Source organism: Dicentrarchus labrax, unplaced genomic scaffold, assembly GCF_905237075.1.
Source record: "Dicentrarchus labrax unplaced genomic scaffold, dlabrax2021, whole genome shotgun sequence".
Taxonomy (NCBI): Eukaryota; Metazoa; Chordata; class Actinopteri; family Moronidae; genus Dicentrarchus; species Dicentrarchus labrax.
In genome coordinates, this window is record NW_026136711.1 from 32,524,402 (window position 1) to 32,551,996 (window position 27,595).

Here is a 27,595-nt window from a genome sequence, read left to right on the forward strand (position 1 = left end):
GGGTGGATGTCATGACATTATTGGTTGAAATTGGTTGCTTAAGTGTCACGAGTCACATTTTATTTTACAGGATGAAGAAATAGATGGATATAAAAACACAAAGAAATAGATTTAAAATAGTGCAATGGAACCAGGCACAGGCAGCCTCCCAGTGAACACAGCTGAACCGGGACTGAACACAGCCTCCGAAACAGACGGAAGCAAGTTAGATGACAGAGGTATTGCATACTGAGGTGATTAATGGAGTTTCCTGATGGACCTATTGGTAAAAGCAGCTAACCGTAATGGTAACGGCTGATAGCTCGGCTACCCGCAGAGCTAGCTGACTCAGCACCAGGGTGCCGGGAGCCAAACCAGGCAATAAAAACCACCTCTGTGCTGTATACCATATCGTCAGACTGGATGCTTGGATGTTGTTTGGTCCCGGTCTGGCAGTGCTGTTCACTGGGAGCTCCCAGTCTGGCAGAGTAAGCTTATAGGACACTTATGTCCGGGGGGTTTAACGCTATTGGCCACTGCAACTAGCTGCTGTTGAAAACATGTAAATATGTGGGAGCAAATCACTCTTTCTGTTTCATGTGGACAGAAAAAAGAAATCTGTATTTTTCAGCCTAAGGGGGGTACAGGGGATGGTAGCTGATTTAAAAGCATAAAAGGTTTGTGTTACAATGTGGTTCAACTGTATAGGGTACAGTATTCACCCACGCTGCGTGCTTTACTGAAGCATGATTAAATGCAGGATAAATGCTTTACAGGCCACTCCTACAAACGAACACGGCTCAACACAGTGTCATTGAAGGATAAATGCAAGACAGAGGTTTCTACAACGGGTAATGCAGGCCAGATGTTTTTCTAAGAACTGTGAGTTAACAAAAAACTGAGATGGCAGTATTATATGATATATGAATATTGTATGATCTTTTAATGAGACACCATTTAACATTTTGGCTGATGACCAACGATCCCATCAGATTTTAATGTATTTTCTCCCTGTGGATAACAAATGTATTTCTCATTCTGGCCCTAGGCTGCACAAGTAGGAGTAGACCCCTGTATGAAGTCATTATTGTAAATCCACAGGAGGGTGAGGACATGTAACCGCCAGCATAATAGTTGCCCAGGGGAAGTGGAGCGCTATACTGTACATTCTATACTGCATTACATAATACCCTACACTGCAAAAACATAATGTCTTTCTCAAGACATTTTTATGACTTTTTAAACTTGAACCAAGTCAAAGTTGTTAACCAGTCCAAAATAAATACAGCTTTAAGTTGTTTTGTTTTGTGTATTTGCAGCTTCACAGGCCTTTTTCACATGGGACAGCAGGAAACGCACATGTAACAAATTAATGATGTCTGTGTTCCATTTAGCTGCTTCAGTGTCAGGGTCTTGGTATTGTGCACACTGGCTCTCTGTCACACTGTCAAGGCTTACTGGGACACTCGAATATAACAGAGCCATTGTTAATGTTATTACTAACACCTGTGCTTCTCCGACAAGTCCAAACTTCTGCTCTGAAAAAGTTCGATGCTCGAAACACACAACACAAAACAGCTTATTCCCCTCAGTTCCCCGCTTTGTCTTTAATGTCAGACAGCGAATGAAAAGAAGTTAAACAGAACCCTAAGAGAGAGCTGGATGTGAGTGAACTCTCTCAGTGGACTGAAATTAAAGGACCAGATTGAAACTTTGGGTAGATGAGAGGATCAAAACCATTTTCATATCTAAATCCTTAAAGCTGCAGTAGGTACATGGGGCAGATAATGTGTGAAAAAACCAGGTTCCTCTGGGTTAGTTAAGGCCTCATTCCCAGGTCGTCAAATACAGATGCTTTGGGAGACACCATGAGATGAGACTCAACAATCAACTACCTTCAAGCCTCCCACCCAACGCATCTTTCTATCTTTCTATCTCTGATTGGATGTTTTTGTTCAGGCCCCGTGGTTTCTTGCAAATGCCATTAGGAACACTAGAACAAGACAGAAGAACCTGATTTTTTTCACACATTATCTGTCCCATGTATTACTGTCAGGATACAGTGAACATTTCAGCAAATATGACAGAAAGTTGCTTTTTTAAAAGCTACCACTGCTTTAAGTAAGTGAACACATTTTTGAAATTTTGGATTTAGTTAACATTTACATTTGTTCTTGGTGTTTGCACTCATGTCGTCACTTCACCTAATCCTATCAACATTAAATAAAGTCTCCAGACAGAGGTTTGAACTCACTTTGTGCAGCTCCAGAGGTGTCGGGGACAGAATCCCCTGCATCTCCTCTTTGATCCGACGAGACTCCCACGTCCTCTCTGACACTCTCAATGAGGCCTTGGGCTTGGGTTCGTGGTGCAGGAGAGGGGATTGGTTATCTTGGTGAATGTGGGCCCCTTGGTGCAGGTGGGCCTCATGGTGCAGGTGGGCCTCATGGTTGAAATGGGCCTCTTGGTGCAGGTGGGCATCTGGGTGGAATTAGTTTTAAATGAAATTAAAATAGTATTTCAACGACCAGTTTGTAAAGAGCACTTCTATACACAGCATTGGCTTGTATGTTTTTCTTTTGTCAGTACTATATTATGAGAGAGCCACCTTTGGGAGTCTGTCACATTTGACATTGAATTACCTTGGTGCAGTTGGGCCTCCTCATGCAGGTGTGCCTCCTCGTGCAAATGGGCACCCTGGTGGAGGTGTGTAGCCTGGTGGAGCAGGTTACCCTGATGCAGGAGAGAATTCCTCCGCATTGGGCTCATCCTGCTGTGGCTCAGTATGGCCTCAGCTGGAGGCTTGTTGACACCATCTACACCCAGACTGATGGCTGTTCCTGTCATGATGGATGCCTGCACAAACCAAACAATACACACACACTTCAGCTAATGGCACCATTACTGTAGTGGTTTAGTTAAGGTTTAATCTGCCAATTTTAATTTGGTTTTATTTTGTTTGCAATACTATCCCCTCGTAGTCTCAAATCTCAAAAGTCACCAGTACCGTGAGTTTTTTAGATTTTTTAATTTATTTTCTTAATTTACATTTCACCTAAATCACAATCTTTCCCTATCCTAACCAAAGTGCTTTTGTTATCTAAATCGAACCAAAACCACAACCTTACCCAAAGTGCTTTTGTCGCAGGAGTCTGGAATGTGGTGTGACAGTCCTGCGGCGACACTTGCAGCACTTTCTGAGAGGACCTATCAGTGTGCTAACGGTTAGCGTTCACACTAAAGAGAGAGCTGGAAGAGCTCCAAGAGGCGTACTCCTTTTGTAAAGTACCTGGCAATGAAAAGGCTGCGTTTAAGGCGTCCATCGTGTTGAAAGGTGTGCTTGGTAGGTGTGCGAAGCCGTTAACTCCATACGCTAAGTTTAAATCTAGTGAACCCGTGTATGTAAATGGATAGGTTTGTATCCATGTTTGATGCTAATGCTAACATACCATTGTAACCAACAGGTAATTTTTCTGCGGTAATGTTGGTGTTCAGCCAAGGTGGAAGGTGGACGCTAACGTGCTAACTTACCTCTATCTCTCTGAGTAGTTCTGATTGGCCGCAGGTCTCCAGATCCTCAAGTGCCTGACACCAGAAACTGTCATCTGGATCTAATAAAATACCGTCTGGTTGTTGGCCAATAAATCTGTCAGACACGCAGAAACACAAATGACATGAAATTAATCTGCTTTGGGGAAAAAAGTTATCTCACCTGGTTGCAATGTCACTGGTTACTAGAGAAAAAAACACTTTTTGGGCTGAATCCTGGTGGATCTGCCTCTTAGTCATCAATTCATATGTAATTCATATGTAAACTGTGTTTTTTCTCTACATAATGAACGTTTTCTTTACCAGAAAACAGTAACCTGACCATGAGTCATCGTAATGTTAACAAATGTGGAATGGAATTGAGTCTGCACATGAAAGCGGAAATTCTTTGTATTTTATATGTTTTAGCCATGAGGTAGCATCATGAACAAAGCCGATTTGAACCTGTGTCAGTACAGGACATGACTATTTGTTCTGGTTAAATCCAACATGAGTAATCTAAATGTCCTTGACTGACGAGATTAATTCACTCTCCCTGTGCAGCTGATTTTTTTCTCACCATCCTTCCTCTCTCAGTCTCTCCACCCCCATTAGTGTTATATAACCCCAGTGAACGTTGCTATCCTCACAAGGCTTAACCTCCTGACTCATCACTACACACACAGAGACACAAACACACAGATACTCTGTCAGTCTCACTGGCTTCATGACTCAACCTCCACAGTGGAATTTTCACTTTACCACAAATTCTTGGTGCTGATACTGGCACAAGCTAAAACACGTACTAGTATAAAATAATAAACAAGTATATACAGTAAGTTAATTATTAACTGCAGACCTTTTCCCAATCTCAGCTTCTCAAATGTGAAGATACAACACATTTTCTTCCTAATTTATATACCTATAATGTGAACCTCTTTTGGCTTTAGACCGTACCATTTTATAGACTATGTATATAAAAAATAAATAAACAGATTATTTGATATGATTGCCATCACCCTTATATAAAAACCAAGAAGAAGACCAGTTTTTCACAAATGCCAAATAGAACCTTTTTGGAAAATGGTTTTTAACATCATGAAATGGCTGATTTATTGCACTAAGGCAAGATTTTCATGCAGTACACAAATTAAATGGAAACCAATGGCTGCTTGGATTGAACAAAAATACCTAAAATTGTATATTGTGTACTCAAAACTGCTCAGTAAAAATATAAAGCATACATGATTTGCAGTTAAAAAGATCAAACTAAGTTCAGTCCTACCCAGGGGGTTTGTCCCAGTCATCCTCACTGAAACCTCCGTCGCTGAAAGGGTAGTTCTTCCGGCGTCCAGGAGGAGGTGTGGTGCTGCGCTGCTGCTTTGCACTACGCCATTCATGGGGATGGAGGGCAATACCAGCAGCCTGGTGGCTGTACGTACCTGCAGGAGGAGTGAAGGAATTAGATGAAATGCTCATTTACAGATTGCCAATATATAGATAAACCCATTTTGGATTATAGACAGAACTAGAGCTGCCCCCTGATAGTCAAATTAATTCGCAGAAAAACAAATACAGCATCAAACTCCATTGGGAGCTGTGCATTGTCAATAGGACGAAAATATCAGGGGACTGTTGCAACACATGGACACACTTACCAGTGCATTGTTGCATGTGCTAACTGTACTAGCTGCTGCCACTCACTAGTTCACGGTCCTATTAGCCAACTATACCCAGACTAGTTGACTATTGGCTTTGGACTTAACAACTACGAGCTGATTAGGAAAATCTTTAGTTGGGGCCATCCCTAGATAGAACCATTCGGATTTGGGATTTTTCTTCACTAAAATATAAAAAATACAAAAGTTTCCATTAATTTTGATCCATCAAACTTTTTAAAGTTACTCTAAATAAGTTTTGCTGTGTATGGTCATGTTGGCCTTTCACCACTTGCATGTCTTTATCTAAAACTTACCCTGGCTGCCATAGCCGGCGTCCATCCCTGAGCCGTCCCATGACTCCATGGCAGAGTCGACACTGGGTATTGTTGTGGAGTAAAGCTCTGACAGCTTATTTGTTTGTTGGCTGTCTGTCAAATCATCCTCCTCAGTGTCACTGAGCTCATTCTCTGTTGTGTCCTCTACCTCTGCTGCCTTCCTCTCCTCTAAATCTTGGAGAGAAAAAGCTGAAATTGGGTTTGTCTTATGAATTGATTATCAAATGGTAAGGGAAATCTTGACACAATAAGCCTGTTTACAGATAAAATTGATTTTCTCTGGATTGGCAATTTATCGAATACAAAGATTGCAAGGCAACACAAGGGGCAAATATTGATAAAAATACAACAGAATCTTTGACTAGTGCAAAGTTATAATAAACAGTTTTAATACTTACTGTCAAGCTGTTTTTTTATCTTGAGGGTGACCGTCTCTCCAGCCATCTGCAGCAGGTGGATGGCTTCACTCAGGGGCTTGCCTTTCAAACTGACGCTGTTGATAGCCAGGATCCGATCACCTACGTGAATAGCCCCTGTCCTGGACACACATGAAAACACACATTCACACACACATGCACACAGAGTAATGTATAATTCAGCACTATGCACACAGAGGAAAAGATTACTATGAGACATGAGGTGGACAGAGTTAAATAAATAATGTAGACTAAAACCAGAGCTCTAAAGGAACACGATGATGTAAACTGTACATTTCTGTTCAGCACATTTGTGCAGACAAATTCTGCTTTTTTCTGTCATTTGTGTGAACTTACAATGCAGTTCTATAAAAGCCAGATTTCAATAGGCTACTGAAACCATGATATATCTTTAACCTTATCATATTTCCTTCAAAAAACAACAGTATTGGATACAAGCTAGATGCTGAAACATTCGGTGCCACAGTGACACTGTCATTGTTTACAGATCAGATTTTGGTTTGGGAATTTAATTTAAGGTCAGTACTGTTTAAACAAAATTCATGTAAACAACCACATGACTACTATAGGGTCACAACAAGGTGACACTGGAATGAATAATACCGGCTCCCTTTCATCCCACTATCACTGGCAGTGAACAGTCCTTTATCTGCAGCCTACTTTGATAGAGAAATGTATTTTAAGCTCTTATCTCTCTCTCACACACACACACACACACACACTCACAGACCCATATAACGTATTTACTTTAGTGTGTGTTTTTGAGAGAGATGGTTTTCTTGATTTTATCAAACCAAGTTAATAGAAACTAAAGCACTCAAACAGCTCAAAGAAAAACTGGGTCGGTGTGAACACTTTTCACCAGCTACCTAGATATATCTGATGTTGATATCAACTGTATTCCTGCACTTTCTTCTGTGTCAAGCTGAGCTTGAAAGTTTATTTATAGAGTGCTTTTAGCCAAGAGGTCTGAGGCAAAGTGCTTTATCGACAACAGTTTAGGACAGGAAGTAGAACAATTACATCACAAACTCCTAAGAAATGGGGTCACAGAGTGTGGGTGTGTGGAAGTGGGGCAGGGTAAGCAGTAAACTGTCTCCCTGGGTGTGTTTTGGTGGAATAACACGTGAGCCCATTATAAGCTGACATTTTATTTTGAAATGTTGTGTGGTGGACCGGATGTAAGCTGAATTCACCAGTGGACAGTTATGACTCAGGAAAACCATTATGTCATCCTCTGTTCTTGTTGCTGTGGACACTAGCTGCTCTCCCATCTCTCCATGCATCATGTTTCTCATTATCTCATCTGTCATCACTCCATGTCACATTGCACCTGCTGCACACTGCTGCTGGTGGGGAATCCCTCTATTTATTGCCCAAGGCGTCCTCTACTATTTCTCCTAATAAGGTTTTTACCCCACTGTTGGGGAGGACTAAATAAGGCAACATAAGCCGGTTCCTTCATCTGTGCAGATCTCCACCAAGTGTGTCTAGGGTAGTGATGTGCAGCACGTCTCTGATGTCATCCGAATTCACGTGCACACAAATCCTCTATCCGCCACTCACCCAAACAAATTATTATCTCTTATTTAGTCCGTGTATAGGCTATACTGCCTGTTAAATTCTGGTTTCTTTATTGTGTGTTGCATTGATGTATGAGTGTTTTAAAGATTTTTTGAGTGATTAGAGATTTCAGTGATTTCAAATGTGCAAAGTTATGTCACTGCAGAAAATACTGTTTAATATTTAAGTGGCAAAAGCTAGCAAAAAGCTGTAGTTATGAACTTGATAGGACAGAAAAAACTGAATTAAACTTTTAGCTTCTGAAATAACTTTTTTTAGACAGCTCTGATGGAGTTGAGGATTTATCAGGAGGACGGCTGCTTTACTCCAAACAATTTCGCTGTATGAATCTGAATTGTGTGTGTGACCTTTTGGATGTGTACAAGAACGAGGAACATCGGCGTGTCTGTAGATTTAAATAATCAATGAAGTTACACTGCTGGAAGCGTCTCGCTTCATCCTGATTCACCCACCTGTGATCCATCCACTGTTAATCTGTGCATCACTAGTCCGGTGTGAAAATTAGGATGTTGATACATACATGCGCGCATACACAACAAAACTCATGATCCCCTCCAGGCTTAGGCATGGCGGACATAATACTTACTTCAGACAAAGCTTTGTTTTGAATAGGATTTACCATTCTAGCTGTATTGGTTCTAAATCAGCTTCTGCTCCCAGGTGACAAAAAAGAAAAAAGGTCATGACCCTTGATCCACAGTCAAGACCTTTGACACCAAAGAGGATAATTGTTATTCTAACCACGGATGGAAAAATGGTTCACACTGTCAGGGTGGTTTTCTTTTGTCTAACTATCAACTGCCTGACTGAATCTGGATTATGGATGTCACAATACCAGAAATGTAGTAGTCGATACCAAAACCAGCCAAATTCCACAATTTTCGATACCAATTCAATACCATGGTAAAAATGTCCCAAAGTTTCATCCTCCTTTAATATCTGCTGATACAGAGTCTGGATCCAATATTACTGTATTTTCCCTAATAATACAGGTAGATCTGCACTGCATTAAGAAAGTGCACGCACACACAGCAGAGACGACAGAGCACTATGCACAAAAGTTTTGCATCCTTTGTAATAAGGTACTGTAGAAAAGCAAGTATCATCAAGTTTTCTACATTTTGTCATTGAATTGGTACCGAAGTATCACTTCTTGTGACATCCCTAATCCTGTTCATGAGTCTTATCCCGGTTTTGATTATATTCACAATATATCGTTTCGGACTCTTTTAAGGTTTGTGACCATTGGGTTTATGTAACATGTAATGCAAGCACAGACATGAAAAATATCCTGTGCTTCAGAAAAAAGGAAACAGAACAAATACCAGTTTCGCCTTGGAACCCAAAGTAGGCGTGTCATATTGTACAGGTTGTTGCGCGTTGTGCAACAATGTGTGCAACATCTGTTGATGACGCACAAAGCCTTGATTAAAATGGCTCAGCTCAAAACTGGTGGAAATGCTGGCTGGTTCGCTAGATAGCGCCAAATTTCCAAGAATCTTGAGCAGAACCGGTTCAAAAACCAGAGCTAATTAGGTGGATAGACAATATGTATATATGTGTCTACATGTTCAGAAACTAAGTTTAATTGAGACACTTTTAATTCTATGGCCCTTAATTAAACCAAAAGACTTTATACATAAATGGTTTCCCAGATTGAACTAATCAATCAGTACATACAGAATTAAGTACTCTGTTAAGTACTGAAAAGCCTTGGAGACGTAATTTACAGAATTAAATCCAACAAAAACTTCAAAGATGTTAATAGATCCAACCGCCACCCAGTGAGACACAGTGAAACATGATGCTGTGGAAATTTTGAACTGCAGCCAACACAAACCTCCACAGAGGAAAACCTATGTTGCAAAAGATAACCTGAGGGTTTTTAGGAATCACATGTTTCTACTGGTAAATTCACTAACCACTCTAAATATGAAATAATGAAAAAGTGATGTTTAAATATGTTTTATGCTGACTGTAGACATAAATTTAAAACTTGTACGTGCCTAATCCACACAGTAGAACAAGGTTTGTATGAAGGGACAAAGTGTTCCTACTTGCTGTGTAGATTGGCAGCGTGAGCTCACCTGCCCAACAAAGAACATAATGTACACCCACATAACATCTCTTGTAAAGCCCCAGTGGAGCTGAAGGTGAGTTGTTTGATGTTGTGTAGGATGTTGTGCAGGCCCAAACTGACAGCGAATGACGACTCATACTGGTTCATCAGCACTACTGATGGTGCACAAATTGTGTTGGAGTGTAATTCTTTACATGTTTGGTGCTTTGAATGCAGATGAGGCACAATTATAAATAAGATATTTTGGTGATTTCAAATGGCCAGAAAATGCTTATCAACCATGATGATGCAGAACTTTTTATAGCCATTCAGTTAACAGACAGAACGTGGTTTACATTGTGTCATAAACCACTCATGTCTAAAAGAGTATAGTTATAGATGGCAGACCAATGGAACAACAGGATGGCAAAACTAAACACACAATAATATTTTGCTATAGGCAATGATTGTAAATAAAGGAATACAAATATATTAATATAATTATTTAGTGTATATTATTTTATGCAACTATTTAATTATTAGTCTCGTTGTTTTTTTCCTTGTGTGAGGGAGTAACGTAACACCGTCCGGTTTTAACTATGGGTGGTAATGCAATCTACCATTAATATTATTCTTTGCCGGCCTCACCTAATTTTCCCATCTGATTCTCATCATCTGTCTTTTATTTTGGAGTAACTTGCTTACATGTCAAAACATGTCGAAACGATGCCAACATATCTCACAGGATTTTGTGTAATTTATTTATTTCTCTCCTGTACAGACAAAATATTACAATATGTAAAAACAGAACAATCTAAAACTCTCCAGCTGCAGTGCATTTCTTAATGCTCCACAACTCAAACTGGTAACCTAGATTTACAAAACGAAGTGTGTGTGTGTGTGTGTGTGTGTGTGTGTGTGTGTGTGTGTGTGTGTGTGTGTGTGTGTGTGCCAGCGAGAAAGTGAGCATGTACCTCTCGGCCAGGCCTCTCTTGGTTAGGCCGGATATAGTGATGGGGTCAAAAGGCTCCTCAGTGCCTGAGATGGTGATACCCAGAGGGCCTCCGTACCGCTTCAGCTCCACTGTGTAGATGATGCTGCCAGACGTCTCCTGCTCATCTGATACACACACACAGACACACACAGGTTATTCTAATGTTTCAGTTCCAAGGAGCAGATGATACTGCATGACGTATGTTTCTCATCTGACACACACACACACACACACACACACACACACACACACACACACACACTAAAACACTTTAGTTTACTAGGTGATACTGCATCACATTACCTGTTAATTTGTAATGTTTGCGCACACACACACACACACACACACACACACACACACACACACACACACACACACACACACACACACACACACACACACACACACACACACACACTCACAATTCTTTCAAGAAGTAGGTCAAAACTCTTGTCAAGACAACAGTAGTGAGGAAGAACACAGTTTCCATGGTAACCAGTGAGAAGACTGCCTTGTCATCATGTACCATGAACATATAATCTCTGCATTTTACTCCCTGTATGTGTATGTATAGGGGTGTGTGTGTTTGTGTGTGTGTGTGTGTGTGTGTGTGTGTGTGCTTGCATGTGAATATACCTTCTGAGTCATAATAGCACGATTACACAATCTCTTCCTGTGTTTGTGTGTGAGTGTGTATTTTTTCACATCATATCAAAACACAGTGGAACAGGGTGACATGTCTTGGTGACTTGGATGCATCCATTATTCAGAATCACACAAACCCAAGCTCTGTCACTGAGCACAACGATCCTGTTTTAAGACTTACAAAATCAAGGATGCTACATGTTGTTCATGGTATTAGACCACTACACCAGCAGGTTTTCTTTATTTGTTCCTTTTTTTTGGTTGTATAATAACTGTTACTGTTTCATCCTGGATTTATTCGTTCCCATTTCCAATAGTTTCTCTTTCCCCAATAAATCCATAAAGATGCATCTTGAATGACCTTTTCAGAGCAGCAACTTAAGTCCATGAGTTGGCCAGCAGCACCACCCAGTGGTCAAACACTGCTAGTGCAGCTCCCTGAACTGATGCCTGATGCTGAGCTGATGAACATTATTCAATCAAATAAAACAAATCAGAAAATGTGTTTCAACAACAAAGTCCAGAAGCCTCTACTTTACCACCTAACTTGCATATATACCTGAGTTGTCTTCGTCTTTTCGTATCTTTAGTTTGACCAGTTCCTCACACTGCTGGAGGATTTGCTCCGCATCGTCTCTGGAACAGTTCTCCAGTCTGATGTTGTCGATGGCCAACAGCTTATCACCAGGCTCCAATGTTCCTGTTCTGAAGGAGAGAAAGAGAGAGAAAGAAAGTGACAGAGACATAAAGGCAGAACCAGATTTCATGGTTATATGACAGTGTCCTTCGTCAACTTTCTGCCAAACTGTACTCACAGAACCCGCAGTGTACTTACCAGAGTGGAACGAACCTATTAAACAACAAGCTGACTATCTTGCTCAGTATGAGGCAGCACTTGTAATAAGTAAGTATATATATACTGATAATATAGTAATACATTAAAGTAGTAATAAAGAATTGTGAATTTTCTTGTACATATTATGTATGACATTCTTAACAACAGAGTTGGACTTCACTACATACATTAGAAGAGATAAATGGAGGCACGAGAAAAAACTCACAAGTTACACGGACAGAGGAATATTATATAAAGACGTTGTAAGATACCTGTGGGCCATGCTGCCCTTCTTGATGTCAGAAATGATGAGGGGCTCTCCTGGCTTCTTACTGGCTGTGGAAGGAGATGACATCACACTTAGCAGCAGCAGTAACAAGACAAAAGTACGTATATATAACATTGCTGTCAAATAAGAATAATAAGAATAATAAAATCATTAATAATAATGATAATAAAAAAGCAATAACTGTCACAGTAACACAATAACAGTAATTACATTATCAAGTTTTATTCATTTGGAGGAAATGGAAGGAAGGATGGTAAATCTGTACTAAATCATTCTTTAAATAAAACATTAAACGTAGTTGCATTCATCACAACTCTAAACTCCTGAACGGACACTGAGACTGAGGCTGAAAATGGTTTGATGTTTTTGCCCTGTAGGCTGACTTTCAGCAATGAACTCTTCCATTCAGAAGATGGCACCATTGCACCATTCGCTGCCTCAGAGACAGCCACAGCATAGCCTGTGATTCATACAGTGGCACTGTTCAGTGAAACTAATGTAATATTCATTTTGGTGCATACAAACACTATCCATACACCAGTAATATTTTACTTTTATATCAAATTGTTAGGGATTACCTTTTTCTTCCAAAACACTTCACTTAATTAAAGCTTTTATTTAATCAGGAAGGTTACACCGTTCCCAGGCAACCTCCAGTTCGACATTATTTTAGTTTAACACATTTAAGCAAGTAAGTAACTGTGCAGTATACTCTGGACTGGCCTGGGGCTGCTTAATTGAAATGAAACAGAGAGACCAGAGAGTGTGAACGCTTTCACACGATCTCAGCCAGTCTCAATCTCTGTAATACCCTCTGAAGTATTTAGACTTTACTCCAAATATTTAAAAATATGCCAAGTTCAGCAGTCTACCTGCTACTGAGCTCATGCTTCTTTAAATGACACAGTGTATATTGGCACACTAAAGTATACACACATTCCAGATTAATAATAATTAAACATTGAATGTAGGTCATTCTGACTGTAGTGTGTTACTCACTCTCTTGACAGCAGCACTAAAGCTTTACAGTGAATTAATAACTTTATCAATCATCACAATAAAGCTGTTTATTGGACCAAACAATAACAGCATTATAGATTGGTTCCACTTTGTTTAAAATACATAGATCTTTCTGCATGACATTTTGGCAATTGCCCAAAATCAAGTTCTACATTTTGCAAAAAACTTCATATAATCCATGGTTGTCAACACTATAAGGACAAAAATATGTGGACACCCATTTACAGTAATGTGTGCATCCGAACATGACAATCATATGTGATGGTCATTGATGTCATTGGAGGCTGTTATAGCAGTAGATTGTTGCCAATGCTTTTGGAATGAGATGAACAAAGGTTTTAGGAACCTGGCAGCAGGAATTTGCTCCCATTTAGCTGCAGCAGCGTCAGTGAGAATGGGCACTGAGGTTGGGTGATTGGGCCTGACTCGTGATGGGGTTGAGGTCAGAGCTCTGTGCAGGCCACTCAAATTGTTCCACTGGGAAAATCATTTCTTCATGGAGCTGCACAGTAGGGATGTCATCATCATACCAGAAAGTTAGTAGCCGATACCAATACGAGTTAAATTCCACGATTCACGATACCAATTCAGTAAAAAACAAAAATGAAAGAATACATCCCATGTATTAAAACATACAGTCCTTTGTTAAAACACTTGAACATTACAAAAACAGTAATCCTCTTTCTAATATATTGTTTTCTTATTTAGTTAATTAACTACTTAACTCACAAACTACTTTAATCTGCTCACCTTGCTTTTCCCCTCCCTACTCTTTTCCACACAGACCTACTCTATCTACCTACTCTGGTCTGGGTCTCTCTCTCTCTCTCTCTCTCTCTCTCTCTCTCCCACACACACACACACACACACACACACACACACACACACACACACACACCAGTTTGTTGGTATAGCTGACTTTCTTCCGCAGTATGTTTTAAAAAGTCAGCCAAAAATTACAAGTCATGTTTAAGCACATTTTTATCACCCGTGATTCCACTTTTTAAAGCAGCAGGTAAGCTGCGTGGGGAGGGGGTGCTTCTCTGCAGAGCATGTGCAATTGTCACTGGACTGGCGGGGCAGAACGAGGGGAGATTGTCCACTGGTTAATTCGATCGATCGAGGATACTTACTGTGAGTGAGAGTGATAGAGAGAAGTGTAAAAGTATTCTCGGTTCATTATAAAACTGTGGCAGGCCACAGGAAATGTGAAAAATTGTGTGTGGCCTGGTATCTATACCATTGTATAAACATTGTCGATGTTTATAGCTAAGCTTTCCTGCAGGCTACAGTTACCCTGACAAATACATGTGTATACGTGTGTGTGAGTGTGTTTCTGAAGAAGCACATAGTGGTCTCATGACATTTAAACATTCTGCCAGCAGCCTTTAACAAAGCATAGATTATATGAACAATGTTTGAGTGCTCCTACCACTGATGGTGAGCCCCAACTCCACTCCTCTTTTCTTCGGCAGTTTGACGTGGAAAGTGCCACTACTAGGCACCACAGACTCTGTGATACAAGCACACAGACACACAGTGTTAAACACACGCAGAAAAGCCATTAATATTAAAAAAAAGCAACAAATAATTCTTCTCAGCCCGCTTAACATTTGTAATTACAAGGCATTTAGCTCTTGCTCTTATCTCCTCTGAATTGCTCTTCTCTGGGGCAAACAGCAGCTTCAAATCCTCAGTGTTTGCCTGCATGAGTCATAATAATAATTCCACCAGTAAAACAACTCCACGTCCAGGCATAAACATGGCGAGTGCAAGTTGTGAGCAGAGCAACCACTTAAGACGTTTTAACGAGCTGTTTGGATCAGCTCCTCACTTCAGACTCCTTCAAACTCACCAAGAAGCTCTTATTATTCACTGACACTGCAAACATGTTCTTCTGTTTCCTCAAGAGCTGAGCGAGAAAAGACTCAGATAATCTGAATAAAAACATAAAAAATTTGGCAATGAACATTTTTGCACCATTAGCTCTTCATCAGTCAGATTTCCCTGTGATTTAATTTCATCAGTGTTGTGCCTGACAGCTACAGAAAGTGGATGATGAGTCTATTCCATTCAGAACTGCCTCACTTATTTTGAAAGACTTCAGGAGTAAAAGTCTTAATATTATATTTGGGAGTTGGTTGCATCGAATCTTGGGGTTAATGATAGGGTAAGAAATCATTCTAATTTCTCTCTGTTTATAGTACGAATGCTAATTTCAGAATTACTTTCTGGCTGCGATAACTCATTAAATGATGCAACCTCATGAAAGGCAAATCCAAAACAGTGGAAAAACATAATGTACTATACTGCTGAAATCAAGTGAAATAAAACCCAAGCCTCTCATAGTGTGATCATAAGTTAAAAATGTTGATTCTGAAAGTTTTTGCAAAACTATATAAAAGGAAAAAAAAAGTGTTTAATGATTTCATAGAAGTTCATTGTTGACAGTTAATGTTGGTTGTTTCAGTCCACAGACCCAATGTTCTCAGTAACTAAAGTGAACTATGTATTTAACAGTTTATTGTGTTATTAAATGGATGCAACCACATTAATAAAACTAATCAACCAAATATAAATCCATTCATTCTAGTGTAGAATGAGAGAGTTCCATGACTGAACTTTTTTTAATGTCTTGGGATAATAATAATTTTATTTAAAGGGTGGATGTATATTGTTTTCTAAAGTGCATCTACAGTTTGAGGAGCCTCCTTTGAGTCGAGCATTCTCACTCATAAAAGTTCCCCGGGGAGTTTTGACCTCTAGTAGCACGATGGAGCTGCTTCTCTATGCATGGGGTCGCCATTTTGTTTTTCTTGTGCAAGCACATAAAGATCCACATGCACGCTAACACACACCGGTGACGCGATACACACCGCTGCCAGTGTTGTCACACTATTCCACTGATCTACATGTTTCAGTAACATGCCAAGGTATGCTGCAATGCACTAGAAAAGACAGCGGAGAGGAAGACTGCTAGCAGGTGAAAAAAAATGGCTTTACAATGTTTATGAGGAAGTAAATGCATTCAATACATTTGTCATGGCTCAAGGATACACACAGTGTGTTTTGGTTAGTATCATTGAATGTAAACATAACTTTTCTTTGCAAGGAAATTCCACAGGGAACCTGTAAAGAAACTTTAACAAAACAAGGTCAAGTGAAGTTTTCTCTTGGAATGATCATTCAAAAGCTAACCAGTAAAAGTAATGAAAAACACCAGGCTGTTCCTTCCCACCCATTAAATGTTAGAAAATCCGCAGATTCACTTAAAAACAAATTCAATTATACAATATTAATTTCACCTTTCAAAACCATGGCTAGATTTTAATCTGTTTGAGTTTGAGTTCAGAAACTTATTTCAGAATCCAATGGGATCTGAATTTTCTTCAACATAGAAATCAGAACAGTAATACGCAGCTTTGAGCTTGTAGGTTATCCTTGTGGTTGTTACATTTTCATGGGGTTAAAAGCATGTAGATGGGGCCATGCCCCTCAGGGAAGAGCTGTAATTATTCTGTCCACCCCTGCCTGCACAGTCAAAAGCTCTCAGCAATTGAGTATGACCAGTACATCCTGTCTGTGCAAGTACATTCTGTGACAAAACTGCTAATTGCTCGCTAATAAAGAATGTACCGTGTATAGCAGCTGCTATATAAAATGTTTCTAACCCTCAGTAATGAGGCACACATCAGCATGTGTCAGCATCAACAGGTGTCAGACACCATTTACAACATCCCATAGTTGACATGTGCTATAATAAAGTCTCACTGTCACAATAGAGAGTACTAAGTCAGTTAATTATGGTAGAAATCTTGTGAAGATATATCAGTGTAATGATACCAGGGGGAGAAATGTTGAACTTTTTGTGAATGTCACACACCTGCTACATCGAATTCGATCTCCAATGTGACCTTATTGGTCAGCGCCGCATCTCGGAGCAGCTGATTGGCCTCCTCTAGTGTTCCATCTTCCGTGGGGATTCCATTGATTGACAAGAGGCGATCTCCGACCTGCAGCAGTCCACACCTACAACAGGAGTTACCATGGTGATGTCAGAAAGACTGAAACATTGGATATTTACTGCTTAAACATCACTATGTTTTACAGTTTCAGTGCTTTGATGCCTGAACCCTGCTTTCATCAAACTACAGCTACAGTACGCAGCCAATTTAACAGTTTCTGTCCTTTGATTTCAGGGCTGGATTTTCAGTGTTTTGGGTTATAAATGTGATTTTGAATGAGGTTTTCCTAATTCTGAACGGAATCTGGAAGTTCTGGTTTCACTATGGCTCCACATAGGCAGAGTATGAGATTGTTTTTTAAAGAAACATTTTTTCTGATTGGACTGTGATCGGTTTTGGGCCTAAAATTTGGGTTCATCTAAGTCCAAACTTTATGAAGTCATTAATAGATGAGATCAATTAGGAACCATCAGGTTTGTCAAGCAGAGGAAGAGGAAAGTTTCCAAATACATCCAACTTCTTTCTCAAGTGTGTACATTACATCATATTTCCACACCCTGAAATAAAACACGATTATGTAGCTATTTTCTGTGCCTATTTCAATACGATTACCTGCAGGGTTAAAATGCTCCCAAAGGGGAAAGAAAAACTCAATCATGTAGGTGTACTAATCATCAGCCCCCTACCTGGGATGTGTTTTTCCTTTAATTCACTTTACAAAGACAGATGACACCAGAAGGAGCTTCAGACTCCCTGCTGTGTTACATATCACATTAATTTTAGCTACCGTAGCTTCCAAAGCTGCTGTTTAGATATTAAAGATTTCTATTTCCCAAACAACCACCATTTGGAAACCCCCAATCCTGGCTCCTCACTACATAAATCAGCGCTGGAACGAAAGCAAAGCATATTAGCGCTGACTATTAAAGTCATGAATCATGTAAATACCTTTCCTTGGCAAAATAGAGGTATATTATGAAGGAGTCATTCGGTCCTTTGATATTGGCCTGTGAATTCAAGCAATTTTAGAAGCTTAGCCTTTCAGACTGCATTTCATTTTCAAGTCACTCCACTTATACATGGCAGTATTTGTGACAAGGTTTGCGTAAACAAGCTTAGAATCACCAGACACACAAAGAACAATATAAAGTCTTCAACAAGTTCTGTTTAAAGCTAGACAGTTTGCTAACTATTTAAGCTCTGCGGTAAACAGAGGGCTTGACTTTTTATGTGTATTTAATGTAGCTCACAACTGTTAAACTGCAACAAATGCACAAACCACTAACATATGTCCTAATTAAACTAATGCACAATACAGTGATGGACTCAGGCTTTCTGAGGGGCAGAGGCTGCATGTGGCAGGACAGCAACATGCAGAAAGTGGTGATGGGATTAAACATGTTAAATTATGTGACTCAGACTAACTACTACACCTCTGGAATAAAAACCACACAGGGAACAACAGTACTAACTCGTTAACCATTTAGAGGCACGTAGAGAGAACTCATTTTCTGGCATGTAGGGCAGCCAAGCATTTTGTCCAGTGGAAGGGCAACCTAGAGGGCAATTGATCATGTTTTATCTACCAGAGCGGCATCCAAGAGGGCACTTTTGCTGTTTTTTTTCCCCATTCAGGTGGAAGTCAACCATGTTCAAAAACAGAGAGCAGAACCAACAGCAAGCCTGTATTTCTGGTTACAGGCTTGCTGTTGGGCAAAAAGCAAGCAATTTTCTTAATGTTATGAATGTTACAAAAATAATTACTGCACAAATCTCATAAATCATAGTGTGCTTGTTTTGCTTGCTGTAATTGTTTTTCCTGGTAATGCAATTTTTTAATGGCTGTTTTTGGTAATTGCATTTACATTTATTCTTTTGGCAGATGCTTTTGACCAAATGAGATTTGTTGGCCCATGAACAAACTAAGTAGTACTACAGCAGTGCTACCCTCACTCGATGTAGCATTCACTCGACATCGACAGGAACCATTGATGTGCAATGTAAAACGTGAAGATGCTGAACCTTGCGGCAGTGCTGTCCTTTGGCATAGCATGGCCCTTGGATGTCTTGCTGCTCCACTCATAGTCAAACAATTTCAACTTTGACCTTATATTCAGATGATTTGACTTGCGATCAATGGCAGATGAAAACCTCATTGTCTGTGTGTCCGAACTGCACAACACAAATTAAAAATAACCACGATCTAGGCAGGAAGATTATAGTAAGGTGGAACATTAGTCAGACTGAGCTGCCTGGCACATGTAGACCAACCCTCTGCACTGTTCTGTGCACCCAGTGAAACTTTGCTGCTATAATGAATTAATGGGGAAAAGTAGATAATGTGATTGTTACTGCCGTTTTGTTTGGCGTAAGGGTCAAAAATCAACAGCAGTTTCTGCACCAAGGAAACTTCTGACAGGATAAAATGAAGATGAAGTGATCTGTCTCACTTTAACTGGGCCTCACCTTCATGCAGTTGCTACCCTTTGGATTTTCAGAGCACTTAGAATTTCCACTTGTATGAATACGACACACACACCCACACATACACACAGTTGTTATATCCTCCATTAAGCTACGAGTGGGTGACCTGAATTAATATACAGTCATCTTCATTATGATCTACTGAGGATTAAATGGCCCTCTCTCACTGTCACCTCGCTTTCCCATTTTGAGTTCAGGATTTACCAGTTAATGTGTCTTCTTTCCCGTTTCTCTCTTTTCTTTCTTTTTGTACAGTTTGAAGAATGCTCTTTAATCCTCCTTTTTGCTTCCTGGTCAGTTTTTAGGTTTTTATCGTCAACGCAACTGTATTATTATCTCTTTCGCTTAACACAGTGTAGAAAAAGAATACAGTTCTAGTAATCTGGGTTGCTTCGTGACATGAAGGCGCGCTTTGGACCGTTTATTCCTGTCGCAAGTTTTCCGTAGTGTTGACGAATGAGTTTAGCGACATTGTTTCGCGATGCACAACTGTCAGAAAAATGTATTTATATTATTTATTTTTATTTATAAAAGGAATTTATAATCTCAGAGGCATCCGTTTCCGATGGACTGGACAATTTGGAACCGGTTCTGAACTGGAACAGTCAGGACGAGTATAGATAAATGCAGAGGTCTGTCTGTGTCCGTGCTCCCTCAGCTCAGCATCCCTGAGTGAGCACAAGTATAGGCCACAAGTGTAAGTGTAGCAGTTAATGATCTGTCACCAAACTCCCTTAAAGAATCTGGTACTTAAGCTGGTCATTGCTACTAAAAGCACTGTGTACTTGTTGAAACATTATCTACAACCAATTCTTAATTGCTAATATCTTATCGTAAATTTGGCATTAAAGGTAACGCATCATTCCTTGCTATTTTGTTCCATTTTGCATTGCAAAAGTTACTTTGTGCTGTTCTTTAGCATCCTTCTTTTACTTATCAGCATCTTACCTAATTTAATTACTCACTGTATATTTCCGTCAAAAAAACTGTAAAAGTGGAATGTGATAATGGCTCCATGCCTCACAGATGCCTTCTTGTGGTTTTTGGTGTACACAGCAACTACTGGCAAGTGGCTCACTGCTGGAAACTTTAGCTTTTGTAGCAAAATATAAGAGTTTAGATGAAATATTGCAAATTATTCATTCAATAGTTGTAATGAGAAGTATATGAGGACTGCTACAATATATTTAAAATGATACTAAATAACGTTTATAAAAAAACTTCCAGCAGCACTAATGCAGGATAAGTGCAGGCTAAAACCTGAAAGGAGGATGTACTCGCTGGTCACTCCTGCACTAGACTTATGGTTTTAGAGACTATAAATTGTGGCTATGTGTAATTCAGGGTTGTGTGGAGGGGTTTATTTGGATTCACCCTGTCAAGCAGGAAGGAAGGAACTTATCGATTCCTCCAGCGTGGGCGAGGGGAAGCTAGCTAATTAGTGTTGTTAGTGTGGGCGCTAATGGAGAAGGGAGTGTGGCCTCGGGGTGGAGAAACACACCCAGCACTTAGAGAAGCTGTTAATACAACGGGAACATCAATCAGTAAACACACACATACACACACAATGCGATACATAAATTCAGAGACTTAAATGAAGTTGTGAACAGATATGTATGAATTACAATGCAAACCAGCAGTGGATTGTGAACACACAATCACTTGCATGTCGATATTTGAAAACCCCCACCTACACTCATGTGCATACAGTGAATGCTTAAAAATGTTTATACACCCACACATCACACAGAGCCGAGCAGAGCTGTTAATACACCACCAACTTCAGTCTCACACACATCCATACACACAAACACTGACATTCAAATACACACAGGAAAGCTAAGTAAAGCTGCTTATGAAGCATTAAAGTCAGTACATGTACGCACATGTGTGTGTTTGGGTGTACAGACATACACAAAGCCATAACATTAGCTTTACTACTATCGCAACACATTTTTCCGGCCTGCTTTTAGTAAAAATAGCCTGATAAAATATGTTTAAACTACCCAATAGTTCATTAGAAAACAACATTAAACAACATACAAGCTTGTGTATCATCAACATTTTGACTTTCAAACTATAATTTCACAATTGTTAACTCATACTTCAGTATGTTCTTGCCAATGTTGAACGGCTATACCTCACAGAGTAAACAGGTTGGTAAAGAACTAAAGAACGTGTGTGCTCACCTCTCAGCAGAGCTGTCGGGCTCTATGAATCGGATAAGTGGGGGTGCAGACAGTGTTTCGGTGGCAAATATTCCTCCCTGTAGCTGGACACCGAAGCCGTTGAGTGGGTCGCCTGTTAGGACGATCTCACTGGTCTCTACATGAACTACCTGACCACCTGGACCCACCGAACTGGACGCCAGAGACACTAAACACACACAGATACACAAGCAATGTTGATTATTTGATTATTAATGACAATTCTGAAAAATGATATCATTGTACAAACAGACGTATGGAGCTTACAGGAGCTTTTGTGCTCTTTCTTCCTCTGCCGTCGTTTCAGCAGCGAATTACGTGGACTCATAGGAACTGTAGGCCTGGGTAGGGTGCTGGAGCTCTGGCTACTGGGGCCTGATGTAGTCGTAGAGCCGGGAGAGAAACTAGCAGATACCAGAGCTGCAAAAAGTGAGAGAAAAGAAAGATGATGCTGATTGTTTCCTTACTAACACATGGCAAAAGAATATCACCATTAAAGAATTATTAAAGAAAAGAAGTCTGGAAGTGTGTTCTTACACTTGCAGTAGTCGAGGTTGTTGATGGTGTTATTATTTGAGGCCGTCCACGACTTGTTGAGGGTGGAGCTTGTGTTGCAGAGGGTGGAGTTTGGAGGGTGACAGTAGTTCACACAGGGGTCCCAGGAGTGGGGGTGGTCCGACTTCTGAACCTTCACTGAAACACAAACAAATGATTGTGTTATTTTTGAGGACAGTGTTTTGACTTGCATTCATTTCCTAGAAGCTTACTGTAAGGTGTGTTAACATGTCTAAACTTAACATGTCTAACACCCTCAGTTATTCTAACTTTAAAAGGAGCCCTGTGGAAGAAGAAAAAATTGCGTTCAGTATTTCTCAACAAAACATAGTTTGAATCCATTTGCAGAGCCGGTTTCTAATCATTCTAAATCCGGCCTTTAGACGGAGCTAGGCTAGCCTTTCCCCAAAGTTTCCAGTCTTTATGCTAAGCTAAGTTAGCCATGCAGCTGCTGGTGAAGCCTTCATATTTACTCTACCTACATGAGTGGTGTCAATTTTCTCCCCACATTTTTCCTAAAATGTAAAACTTGAATATCATTCGAGCTCTGCATTCTACAACCAAGCGATGACAGTGAAAGACAAAGTTAGCTTAGCGTTAAGTGATGTGGGACTTTGATATAGACAACGTTCTGTTGCCTTTCCTTTAATAAAACAAGCCTAATCTCATTAGTAGGTACTGGTAAGAGCTGTTCAGACTGTGCAGCGGTGTGTAGCTTAGTATGCTACTGTACGTTATCCAAGGCCACTTTCACAGGTCGTGCTCCCATCCCTTGGTAGGAGAAGGCAGAGGTATGATCTGATCTGATATGAGACTGTGTTCCCACCTCACCCCATAAATCTCTGTAAGTCCATAAATCATCCGCAATTCACAAAAGGTACAGAGAGAGGATTAATGTGCATAGAGTTATAATACACCTGTTCCCAATTGGGAAGATGTAACTCATTAGCATATCATATGGAATTATCTCACTCTGTTGTCAATTAATTAGCCCAACAAAGCAATCTCTCCAAAATATAAGCCTGATTAAAAACACAAAAGTGCTGGTGGCCTGTGCCATCTGTTACAAAGTCACTTTTCCTCAGATGTCAGGGAGAACCTCTTCTGGAGAAACTCCCACTGAGAGCATCAGCATACAATCAAGGCTACACAGCTTCATGTGTAATTCCTCCTAACACACACTCATCTCAACTCTGAAGTTGATCCTAAGCCACCCTGTGCTGCCACATCCATCCAACAGAGCTTTTGTTTCCTCGACATGTGAGTCATCTTATCTAAACTCCTCTGTTGGTGGGAGGTCTGAGGGGCAGAAGAGTTGGGCGGCCTCAGGGTGAGATCTGAGAAATGTGGAAACATTTTCCTCCTCTAATCCTGCCCGAGTAAAAATAAAGTCATTACGTCCAGTGAAACGCACTGGAGAGACAGATCGGCTGGCAGGAAATGGCTGCAGTCACACAGACAGATGTACACAGGCAGGACACACAAAAAGGACACCGCGCATACACACTCCTGCTCACTTACACAGCTGACTTAGATAAGAGACGATACATAAAAACACACAAGATGAAGGAAAATGTGTGCGTGCACTCTGCTCACCAACACAAATATAAGCTGCAGTAACACACTGAAAGTCAAACACACACACACACACACACACAACAGCAAAACCTTTAATCAGAGTGCCTATTAATAAAGCAGTGGCAGGCCGGCCGCAAGGTCTCCTGCAAGGCCATCAGTATCCTAATGAGCTGTGTTCACTTTTAAACACCACACACACACACACACACACACACACACACACACACACAAAGCCAGTCACACACAAAGGCGGTCACACAATCATTATTACATGAAGGAAAGAATGAATTCTGCTTTCGTAGAGACAAATGAAGGAGATACGAGATGAGATGGCGACCTTTCATGAGTGTGTCTGTGTGTGTGTGTGTGTGTGTGTGTGGTCTGTTAATGTGTGCAGCTTCTAGTACTTTTTTAAAATTAACTTTGTTTTTGTCTCTTCAACATAGATTAGAATTGAAGCTGGGAGACATGAGTCCATTAATAGGGACAAGATGAGAAAAGAGGCAAGGAGAGGATATGGTGAAAAGAGGACATAAAAGAATAGAGGAAAAAAAGGGAAGGAAATGCAACAAAATAGGTGTAGAGGAGAGGGAGAGGAGAGGACAGGAGGAGGTTGCAGGCTTTAAGCAGTGTCTGACAGCATGCAAGAGAGGTGTAATGACTTTAATTAAATACCATCCCGTCTTTACACTCCCTGTCACTCAGTTCTCATTCATCTGCCGCGTCTCTTTTCAACTTTCTGTCCTCGTGTTTTCATGCCGAGATGAAACTCCCGCCCCACACAAATTGTATTGAAAGTAGAACCGTAGCTGAGGTTTTAGTCTATTTTAGTCCAGAATTTGTCTTTATTTTGTGTCTATCAGCCTTTTCTTTTAATCCCGCCTTCTCAACCTCTCTCATGACTCTCTAATCACGTCAAAGAAAAACACAACATTAAGAAACACACAGACAGATTTCTCCCAGTAAGCAGGAAAATGAATACGTGTTTTTCTGAGTTACTACAATGCTGGCAGCTTTATCACAGGTTCTACATGCGTGTGCTTACAGGCATGTGTTTCTATGTGTGTACACATGTCACTGCATGTGTGTGAAGGGTGTGTACACTTGTCATACTTAAAACCCTCAGCTGTGAGGCATTAACCTGGGATAATATAGCAGCCGCCGGAATCAGCGCTTCCACTGTAAATCCACTGGCACTAATTCTGCAGATGAAAAGCCGTCACTTGGCTACGGGTGAAGAACCACTCTATCAACTAATTAAGCACAAAGTTGCTGTCGCAGGCAAAATATTCCTCAATCTTTGTTCCACGAGAAAGGACGGCGGGTAAAATGACAGTGGGATGAGTGGATTTTTTTCTTCTTCTCTGATTCCAAACAAATCTTTGTTGTCGTTTTTACGCTGCCCTACTTCTTATTTTATCCAAGATGACTGCTGAGGAAGGTGTGACGACATGAAGCTCAGGAATGAAAATACATATATTACTATACAATTGTAACTATCTACTGTCTTTTTTTGATTGTATCCTTTTTGGACAGCATTGTTGTGTTTAAGTTCATCTCATCATCCTCATTCAAAGAACTAACACAGTGTTAATGTTTAAGAAGATATTCATTATTTTGTACCGTGGTCCTGTCAGGGTTGTGATTGGTTGCCAATCACTGGTTACCCGAGGGAGGAGAGTAGAGAAATTGATGCATGACAGTGGCATCCTGCAGTATATTCTATTATTAAAATGGCATTATACTTGAGCCAGAAATCTTCCACGTAGCACACATGTAACATCTTGGGCAGAAATCATTCACATTGCATTTACAGCAGCAGTGAGTTACCTTACTTGTTGTTTTAAAGTTTTAAACACTTCTTCTGATTTTCAGCAGAGTGATAAAAACTAAAGCTTCTCTTAAACAACTACTTAGCAGATCTGTAATTTGTGCCTTAAAAGACAACTTTGGGTTTTAGCAGGTCGATAAGAAGCTGGCTAACTGTGGATAAAAAGGCAATCTGTGGAAAATAATTAAGGATCTTGGTGGCTACAGTCCCCACTGTAACACACAAACCCAACATGTTTTAGACACACGCACTAGGCGTGCTCTAGGGCTGGCTGTGAAATCCAGACTGACAGCCAACAGCTTCAGTCTTATCTAGAGATCATTATACTCATTAACTTCAAGACCACACACACACACACACACACACACACACACAAATACAGAAATAGTAACACTGACATACACATGCATATGCCTGAATAAAGGAGTATGCTCTCTCTCCTTCTCTCCCTGCTTCCCCTCTCTCTCTCTCTCTCTCTCTCTCTCTCTCTCTCTCTCTCTTACACACTCACACACCTGACTTTTAAATCACTTTAGCAGCAGACAAGTGTAAAATGTATTCACTACAGAGCTGTTTCATCACTTATCTGACACATTATCAAACAGTGTTAACAGCTGCCGAGGAGGACAACACAAGGTGTAAAAGAAAAACAACAACATGAATTTGAATTTGGTCCATAACTTAATACACACCATCTGCTCGACAACAGCGCAGTCAGAAAATAGCAGGATAAATATTGCGTTTGTGAGTGATTGAAGGATAATTACTGCACTTTATTTTAAAATGATGTCATGATGACACTTTGTTTTCGTGTTTAATTTAGTTTAATGCATTGATGTCAGTTCTGCACCACATTGCTCTGCTTACTATCAGACACCTGGCAACTACAAGACAACAGGGAAGTCTCCACAATGTAGGAAATAATTATTATGATAACACTTTAATTATTGTCACATGCAGGTGATTTTATTTAAAGGGTCTTTATACCTACAGTTAGTAAGGTTTCACACAATAGTGTTTGAAAAAACTCCAGACCAAAAATAAAGATCCATAACTGTAAAATAAACGTTTAAAAGTGACTTCAAGAGAAATTATTGTCCAATCTGAGATATGAATTGGCTTTAACTCTAAATGATAGTTTCTTTTGTCACTACAATGTATGTTATAGTGGTTTAACCAGTCATCCAGCAATATATTCTATCTACAGTCTAAGCAAATCCTCTCGATTTCATTTTTATTATAGATGGATGTTACATCTATCAATGACTACACAAAGATGGATTGTAATAAGGGAGTAAAGGAAGAATAGAAGCCAGCTTGAACATAGTGTGGGATATTAGTTATCAACTATAGATACAACTCAAAATGTATACCTTACCCTTAAGGAGTTGACTTTGGCAGAATCTTTAGTGCCAAGATGGAAGTTTTCCAGAGATTTTGTTGTTGTTATTAATTTGCCTACTACTGTAAAATACATATTTAAGTACCACAAAAGCAATCAACAAATGGGTGCTAAATTATTAAATAATTTAGATAATAATAAAGATGATGAGGACAGATGGAAGAAACGTATGTTATATGTTAACAAGTTCACATGTGACAGTTTACA

General features: G+C 40.0%; 1 protein-coding gene across 11 annotated transcripts in view; it reads right to left on the reverse strand.

The window, feature by feature from the left end:
* grip2b (glutamate receptor interacting protein 2b) overlaps positions 1 to 27,595 on the reverse strand; it is a 253,256-nt gene that overhangs the window by 8,062 nt on the left and 217,599 nt on the right. For 10 of the 11 annotated variants that reach the window (XM_051415108.1, XM_051415104.1, XM_051415103.1 and 7 more), the window contains exons 10-23: positions 22,560 to 22,715; positions 22,290 to 22,442; positions 22,005 to 22,191; positions 17,250 to 17,395; positions 14,799 to 14,879; positions 12,330 to 12,393; positions 11,782 to 11,927; positions 10,558 to 10,702; positions 5,902 to 6,041; positions 5,483 to 5,692; positions 4,793 to 4,949; positions 3,511 to 3,625; positions 2,622 to 2,835; positions 2,234 to 2,460 (exon numbers count right to left, since the gene is read on the reverse strand). In XM_051415108.1, coding sequence (XP_051271068.1) covers positions 2,234 to 2,460; positions 2,622 to 2,835; positions 3,511 to 3,625; positions 4,793 to 4,949; positions 5,483 to 5,692; positions 5,902 to 6,041; positions 10,558 to 10,702; positions 11,782 to 11,927; positions 12,330 to 12,393; positions 14,799 to 14,879; positions 17,250 to 17,395; positions 22,005 to 22,191; positions 22,290 to 22,442; positions 22,560 to 22,715 — 2,141 coding nt within the window. The remainder of the gene's footprint in view (positions 1 to 2,233; positions 2,461 to 2,621; positions 2,836 to 3,510; positions 3,626 to 4,792; positions 4,950 to 5,482; positions 5,693 to 5,901; positions 6,042 to 10,557; positions 10,703 to 11,781; positions 11,928 to 12,329; positions 12,394 to 14,798; positions 14,880 to 17,249; positions 17,396 to 22,004; positions 22,192 to 22,289; positions 22,443 to 22,559; positions 22,716 to 27,595) is intronic. The other variant, XM_051415105.1, reaches the window with a different exon arrangement.